General features: G+C 36.2%; 1 protein-coding gene across 1 annotated transcript in view; it reads right to left on the reverse strand.

Moving 5' to 3' along the window:
• Positions 1–3248: 3248 nt before the first annotated feature.
• LOC107713466 (A disintegrin and metalloproteinase with thrombospondin motifs 8-like) overlaps positions 3249–8751 on the reverse strand; it is an 11062-nt gene continuing 5559 nt past the window's right edge. Inside the window, exons 6-10 of the mRNA XM_016518977.1 lie at positions 7097–7389; positions 6642–6828; positions 6372–6544; positions 5988–6163; positions 3249–5262 (exon numbers count right to left, since the gene is read on the reverse strand). Of these exons, the coding sequence (XP_016374463.1) occupies positions 4530–5262; positions 5988–6163; positions 6372–6544; positions 6642–6828; positions 7097–7389 (1562 nt within the window). The 3' untranslated portion in view covers positions 3249–4529. The remainder of the gene's footprint in view (positions 5263–5987; positions 6164–6371; positions 6545–6641; positions 6829–7096; positions 7390–8751) is intronic.

An 8751-nucleotide genomic window follows, 5' to 3' on the forward strand; every position in this document is an offset into this window, starting at 1 on the left:
GGTTACTTTGTGGTATTAATTGTTCAAATAGGACACAGTTGTCAAAATGTAATGGGGTAAAAAGAAAAAACTGTGTGCATCAGCACACAAACACACCAAATCTGTAACTACTCAAGGGAAAATAAATGCCAAGACAAAAGCAAAGAATTAAAACCTGATCGAAGCCTGACCTTTCACTCCTGTCTCAGGTTACCTCGTCAAATTCTGGCAGCAAAGAAAATCACAGTTCTAGCTAATGAAAATAACCATGCTAATCACTTTAGTTTACAGTATATAATGTAAGCCCAAATACATTTTATAAATACAATAAATCTACATTTCAGCATAAAATATAACGTTTAAAAGCATCTTGACTTGAATGATGGTCACATGCAAGTACAGTATATTGAATATTGCCTTAAAAACACATGGCGTTATGTATGAAAGAGTATAATTCAGATAGGGCTTTAAAAATAATAATTCTCATTAATGGGATTTTAAAAATTAATGACTTTTTCAACGCAGGCAAGAGCTAAGCTTATAAACCATTTTTATTGTGAAATCATAAAAGACAGAGTTAAGCCAAAATCATCATCAGGATTTTCCAGAAGTCTGGCAAAAAGAATTATTTAATAGGATTTTTGTTGAGCTAAGTCTTATTCTTGAAATGTTTGGAAATAAATCTAGTCTAAACCTTCTGTAAGATTTAGAATAGCACAACATCTGCAAAGGTTTATACAGGTTCAGAGTTAATAAAAAAATACAATAATTAGCTTTGAGTGTAAGCGATACACAATTTGTGTAATTTGTACACAAGTAACAAATTACTTGTGTGTTTGAGCACGCTTGGCGAATAAAGCTAATTCTGATTCTGAAAAATATAAACAAATATTTCATTATATTATAGATTCTTAAAAACAGCACAACATATTTTCCCTTTGACAGTACAGTGTATGATAGTTGCTGCCATCAGCCAATCAGCATTCCTGCAGACCTGCAGACCTCATTAGTCACATGGCATTTAGTTTCAGGTGATTGGCTCCTGGCAACAGAACTGAGCGCTCATGAGCCGCCATGAAATAAGGTATATTCCAGCTGCTTCATAAACTGCTTTTTAGACTTGTCTGGATAGCACATAATATTTTATTTCATGCTGTTTGCCGAGCACTTGAAAAAATAGCCACATTTTAATATATTTTTTCATGTGTTTTGCATTAGCTCACTGTGTCGCCTCATTTAGAAACAAATAAGGGTGTGTTTGTAGTCTTTATGCTCAAGGGTCTGCATGAAGATAGCAATTAGCTTGCGAGTTGAAGTGAGAATAGGAGTTTTTCTGAGTTCACAACACAAATCTGTCACCACTGAGCCCTTGGGCAAGACACATAATCAGTGCACTGTAATTCATTTTTGATAAGAATTGCTAAACAAGATGTACCCAGTAATCACATAAGCATGTTAGAATAGCTTGTGACAGCTGTAATTAAAAATAAACATTTTATAAAGATGTGCACCCCTAGCATAACCATGAATGAATGATGATTGTATAACAGCAGATGAAAATAAAAGAAACTCCTTTTATTGATGGTCATTTCCACTGGCTCAGCAGAGACACAAGCAGAGATTTGTCCTGGCCTGGTTTCAGAAAACTTCCACTGGTTATTTTTCTCAACTATGCGAACTATTCTAAGTCAGGCACGTACTCTGTTCAATATAATTCAATTTGGATAAAAGGTGCTGGCTAAATAGTTACCTGTAAACCACAAGCACATATTAGAACAACATGTGTGTTGCTGTAATCTAGTAAAAACATTTTTGCTTTGTGTTTTTGGGTGGAGTAGTGGTTGAAAGTTCTGTTCCACATCCTTAAGGTAGATTTGCACAACATAATAATGTGCAGCCTGTTCTTATGTGGCAGTTTATGAGAACATGATGTCTTGAGAAGTAGGTAAGCAAAAAACAGCTCACAAAACACTTTTTGTTGAATTGTTTAGACTATTATGTTGGTAGATGTGTTTAGTTCACCAGCCCATAACAAAGTATATACTTCTATGAATAATTACAATCGGAGGCCTCAAATGTGGTTAGTTAAAAATACGTGAAGCTATTAGAGCTCATGCTTCGTGCAGCTGTGTGCCATAGGGCTAGCTGCTAGTGCAGCTGTGTTCATTTTATCAGCGGGAAGGAAAAGCTAGACAGAACATATAGTGCTAAGTTATGTAACAATTGTAGCAGATGCATCTCTTTCAGAGCCAAACTCATGCAAAACCCTTTCAAAGAGATAGAGAGCAGCTGCCTCTCAGACATGTGGACAACGGGGCCCTCTTTTAGGAAAGAGCACCTCTAAGAAATTAGGGAAAAAACTCTGAGGCTATGTTGGCCCAATAAAATTCATTCTGATTAAGGGAGAGCCGAAGCTTGGAGTTGTTGTTACTATTTGAATGCCATGCCAAAATTAGTTTCTTGCAACTCCAAGCCGCACATTAGGGCCACAGTGTTAGTTTTACTAGACCATTAGAGGTTTCTTTGGCAGTGATGGGTTTCAGGGGCATTTTTAGCTGTCATGATTTTAAATTTTCCTTAAAATAATACAGTTGAGACCTAGTAGCCTGTTTAATGCTGGAGGGCTGCATGTCCATGTTACAACAAACAGTTGTATTAAAGATCTTCCTGTGATACCTATCCTTCAAGGCTTTGTGGAGTGAAGAGGTGTCTAAATTGCTTCAGTTAACCACTGGTGTACCTCAGGGTTCGGTGTTCAACCCTCTCCTTTTCTCGACCTGTAACATCTTTGAGTCCTGTCATAAAGTCTCATGACTTTTCCTATTCCTGTTATGCAGATGATAGAGGGTCATTCCTGTTCAACAAGCCCAAGATCTCAGCATCTATCTCAGGAAATCTTTCTGACATTTTGGAATAGATGAAGGAACGCCACCTCTAGCTCAAACTTACTTAGGTCAACAACACTACAGGCAGCCAAGAATCTTATCGTATTTGACATCCAGCTGAACTTTACAAACCACATCTTAGCATGCAGATTCATGCTCTGTGATATCAGGAAAATCAGAGCCTTCCTGTCTGATTATGCTGTGCAGGTCCTAGTCCAGGCACTTTTTGTAGCTATTCATATGTTTATGTTTTGCACTTACATTTTTGCTTTAGCTTTAATTAAATACATTCATCCAAAAATATGTTTTTGTAATGTTTAGGCATTTTTATTTTCAGACATGTCATTGATAAGTTACAAAACAAAAAGAAAGCAACATCTGGAAACTCTGCATAATTTCTATCCATTTTACACAATATAAAATGTACAAAAATAAATAGCTTTACAATGAAGAAGTAACAAAGTACAATCCTTCACTGAAGGGATAATATGTGTTGTCGCATTTTTAATATGACTAATATGACTAATGTATACACCTGGAATGGTCAATACCATATTAACATTCATATACAATCATTTTAATGGAGCACTAACTATTTCTCAGTTTAGTTTCATGCTGTACTGTTTTTTTTTTCTTAATATCGTTCACATCTACACAGTTCTTTCAAGCTTTCAGATATATCCACTCATGGAGTATGAAAACCCTGGAAGGACTGATGTTTCCAAACATCCAGGTTTTCATTCACATAGCAGTTAACAAATAAAACAGTGTTTAATACAAAGAACAGCGATAGTAAATAGTAAGTTATACAACCCTCTGAATGGACACAAACATTATGTTTGTTGAGGAATTTTCAAAAGCTAGATCTAACACTTACCTGTAATTATTAAAGTTTCAGAATATAAATTAGGCTCAACCACTGTTTACCTCTGATACAGTTTTAAATATACATGAAAATAGCTCTAATAGATTTATATGATCATGCTCTATTAAGTGTTTTTGATACTCTTTAACTCTGAAAGTGAAAATAAGCCACTAATAAATGCAAGCCAAGGTTTGTAAATAAAAATGATCTAAATTACTGACCCAATCACAAAGTAAATCAATAAAAAAGAATGATAGCACCTTTATAGCGGCTTAGCAAGTGACAGTTCCTAGTAAGATTTTCCCATTCCAAGTTAAAATAATTCCATTTTGTAATTCCAAATTTATTTAAAAACTGAATTTTTAGTACATTTGAATGTACAAAAACAAAAAAGTTGGAACTAATTTAAAATAATGTCAGCCTGAGATGAATGTTAAGTCTTAGCCAATCGGTGTGTTTTTGTATTGTTAAGAATCATTAAATATGACATACTTGAAAATAATTTATGTGTAATGCTCTAAGAAAGCAATTAGGAGACAGAAGTTAGGGAAACTGCAATAAAGCATTGCTTGCTGAGGTAGATATCTATTGGATCAAACTTCAATAGTGGTTATAAATATACATGTATATATCTGGAAAACCAAAGGCCAAGTGATCAGTCTGTGCAACATTCATGAAAGCTCAACAAATTTTCCATCTAAAGCATGAATATTTCCTGCTCCAACCTGAAGCACGGTCAAATATTCTTTCACAGGAGTGTCTTATCACCTCTGAATAATTTGAAAGCCTGCAGGATGTCCTCAACACTCTTGGTAGAAACACTTTTCAGATACTGATTCAGGCATCTTGGCAGGATCACAGTTCTCCGTTTCCACAATCTTTCCAGCGTAATCAATGCAGAGAATCCTACGCTGGCGTTCCCCATGGCCACAAGATTGTGAGCATGAAGACCAAGGCCCTATTTGCCATATGGGACATGGCAGGTCTGCGCAGGGCCTGATATCAGAGGGTCTGAGATCTGTATTGCAGTGATTTGAATAGAAGCCAGCATTGTCTTGACATTCCACATTTCTCCTGGTCCATCCTGAACCACACGTTTTGGAGCATTCAGACCACTCGCCCGAGACCCACTGTGGCACCCCAAAAGGATGAATAAGTTTGCCAGCAATCTTTTTGTCTTTGGGTTTGCTAAAAGACATGGTTTTGGGGATGTAGAAGGTGTATTTGACCTTCGGTGGGATGGATTCCCCAGCGGTAGAGAGCAGCTGTATTGTGATTGGTTCCTGTAGCTGGCGGAAGCTCTGAAGTCTCTCCAGTGTGGTGGCCGAGCCACTGTATTTCAGCACAGCCCCCAGCACTGGAATATACTGCTCCACTGTGGACACCGAGAAGTTGCCATTCAAGATATAATCACCATTTTCTCTTCGTACAGCCAGGTAATGTCCATCATGTGGTATACTTCCATGGCTCTGCTGTTTGATGTTAATGTTAGTGGCTCCACTTGGAATCGTCACAATGTCTCTATATCCATGACTAAAGAAATGGGAAAAAATTTGATAGAGAGCAACAATCAAGTTCCGGAAGTAAAAATTCATTCATTTTCTCCTTAGGGAAATTGATTTTTAATAATTTGTTAATCAATGGTATATGCTTTTGTTAAAGCCATCTGTTTGCATTGTTTCAAATTATTTGTAAAATAAACATGTTTAACTGCAAACAAAAAACTACAATACCCATGATTATGTACAGAAAATTTCAGCAGAGACTGGGTGGCAAGCAAATCATGCTCCCATCAAGCATTACAAATGATGTAATCAAGTTGGTCTCCCTAGGTCTCAAAATACTTAAATATTTGTGTATATATAAATATTTTGCAATAAATGTAACATATATTGCTTCTACAGATATAATCAACATCTTCAAATGAATACTTTTTATTTTAGCTTCGTTTTAATTTGATTATGCCATTTGCGGTCAGTCTTATACCTTTGTCTTTTTGTCGGATTTTCAAATACTTTTTTGCTTTAAATCAAAGTTGTGATTCACTTGTCATTCATTAGCTGATTGGCTTGGTTAATGGCTTATTATGTTTTAATAAAGACATTTTCAAAATTCCAATTGGAAAAATGAATGGAAAATACTTCTGGAACTAAAACATCTGAAAATGTGGTCAGCCATATGCACTCTATTACTGTGGCCATAATAAACCAACTTTCATAAGACAGTGCACATTAAAAATAGCAGTGAGATATTCTTACACGACTTTATTGAATGAGCCAGATATCATCCTGCAGCTCTGGCCATTCCCTCCACACATGCCGCATTTGTCCAGCTTCTTACTAGAATCGATCTCCAGGTCACAACCGGCTTTGATACACTGGCCTTGCACACAAAATGATGTGGTATCTGGACCACATGGGGTTCCATCAATTACCTAAGATTGAAACAATGGTTATACTTACAACAAGGTTTTTCAAAGTGAACTTTTATTCCTGTAGCACAAACAGTACAGCATGGCACTAACAATGCCAAGGTCATGGAAAGTAAGAACCACTAAAATGTATAACTTGAATGCAGTGTAAGTCGCTTTGGATAAAAGCGTCTGCCAAATATATAATTGTAAATCTTAAAATGTAACTTACTTTAGCTGCAAACACTCTGAATTCACTGCTGCCTCTTGCTCTGCAAAACAGTTTACACCTATCCCGTAACGACACTCCAGCGTATTTTGGTATCCACTGCTTCACATTTCCATGAACATCAAAGTGATTTGGATTGTTGTACTTCTCACATTGTTCCTCTCTGAAACTTTTTCCTGCAATAACACAGAATTGTTGTTACCTTTTATAATAACACAATATGAAAAGACAGATAGCTAACTAAATTTACTGAGACTGGAGAGAACAACCCACCTTGGTTATTCTCACAGGTCTGTTTGTTGCAGGACTGATACTTCACTCTCTGGCCCACACAATATTTTCCGCTGTTTTGAGGAGATGGATGGCTGCACTCTCGGTAGGAGAACATCACTCCACCTCCACATGATCTGGAACACGGTTGCCATGTTCCCCACTCGCCCCAGCCTCCATCCACAGCCGGCTAAACCAGAACAACCACACAACCAATTGAATGTCCTATACTCCTGAAGTGTGTGATTTCAGTGGCACTAGTATTACCCAACCAAATTCACTCTCAGACAAAAAGGTACAAAAGTTGTCACTAGGGTGGCACCTTTTCAAAAGGTACACATTTGTACCTTTTTTATCTCTAAAGGGTGCATATTTGTACCTAAAAGGTATATTTTAGTACCAAAAGGGAGCAATTAGTAGGGTATAGATAGATAAGTTAAAAATCCAGCTTCAAATACCTTAGGCCTCATGACTTCCTCAGAGGACATGCATACGCTGTTCAGGCAGGTCATATTGGGGCCACAGCTTGTGCCGTCTGCCCAGGGAAGACTCCCGTTCCTGGTTGTGCACACAGACTGACCCTCTTGCTGGCACCAGAGCTGTCTGCACACCTCGCTGGCTGAGGTGTTGGGACAATGTGAAAACTCCTCTCCAAATATCTGTTGGCACTGGCGGTCTAGGCTGTAAGTTATGCCTGGCAGCTCAGTGGGTAAAGCCAATATCGTCTCAGGGGTGTCCAGTAAACAGTCTCCTGTAATTATCCAGAGGAAGAGTTAGAGTGTAGTAAATCATGAAATCAAAGGATTGTGTAACAGTAGGAACATTGAGCTCATGGAGCTGACATTTAGGGAGACTCGCAGGAATGCACATCTGGGGGAGTGAGCCGCGAGGAGAAACACGAGTGAGCACAAATGCACGTGGGGAACATGGGCCACTGCCCACTTCAAATGATACAGCGGTTAAAAAAGGAAATGTGCAAGACTGATACTTCAGAGATGTGGCCCGGTGGAAAGAAAACATTTGTTACATTCCTGTTTTATGACTTGGAGTGAAGTGACAGGAATGTATTCTTTCTGACTCATTGGAAAGGAAAGGAAAAAATAAGAATCTACTAATTGCATGCAAGAGGTGATGTAAACGTGTTTTACTACAAACGAGGGGAACACCGACACTGCACGACAGTGCATAAAGTAATCTGACTTTTTAATAGCATTCACAGGAATCAGTTCCCTGTACTGTTGCAAACTCTTCCACTTATTGAAGCTGGGTCACCAACAAATAAGATGAAAAAAATAGGATTAAACACATTCAACAATTATTTTATTAATTTTATTTCAGCATTTCAGTTCTAGTTTTAGTTATTTTAGTAGATCGTTAAACTAAATGAAAATGGTGCCTTGGCAACTGCTGAGTATATATATATACTCAGCAGTTGCCAAGGCACCATTTTCATTTAGTTTAACATTTCATTTAGTTTCATTTAGTTCTTGACAAAAAAAAAATATATATATATATATATACAGTATATGCACATAGTTTTTTCTTTTTTTTCCAAGAAACATTTTTATATATATATATATAACCCTGATTTAATGAGACGTAACCATTAAGAAAAGGAAATAAAGTATTTTAAAATATTTTAAAGTCATTAAATGTTCAAGAAAATAATACATATATTTTTTTAATAAATAACATGAATTATTAATTCATAGGTTTTTGGAAAGTTGTACCACATAACATTTTATAACCTGAAATAATAATATAAAATAGATTGACATTGACATTCATGAGGGTCTGCAGGGGTCATCTCTAAGTTATAATTTTTATGCTTTGTTAAATAGTAATTTTTTAATTAAGTATTAGTTTGGTATTAAATAACAAATATTGCTGTTTCTAGAAAATAATAATAAAAGATTATGACAAACTGCTTATTTATTTTCAGGACTTTCATTCTTTTAGTTAGGCTTTTTTGATTATGTTATCAGGACAATTGTTTCACTTACTTTTGATATTTTTGACTTAAAAAAGTATCCAATTTAACATGTTTATAATAGAAGACATGAATTCAAGTCACTGTACATATGAAATGCTTTATATATATATATATATATAT

Source organism: Sinocyclocheilus rhinocerous, unplaced genomic scaffold (genome assembly GCF_001515625.1).
Source record: "Sinocyclocheilus rhinocerous isolate Xijiao unplaced genomic scaffold, SAMN03320098_v1.1 scaffold689, whole genome shotgun sequence".
Classification (NCBI taxonomy): domain Eukaryota; kingdom Metazoa; phylum Chordata; class Actinopteri; order Cypriniformes; family Cyprinidae; genus Sinocyclocheilus; species Sinocyclocheilus rhinocerous.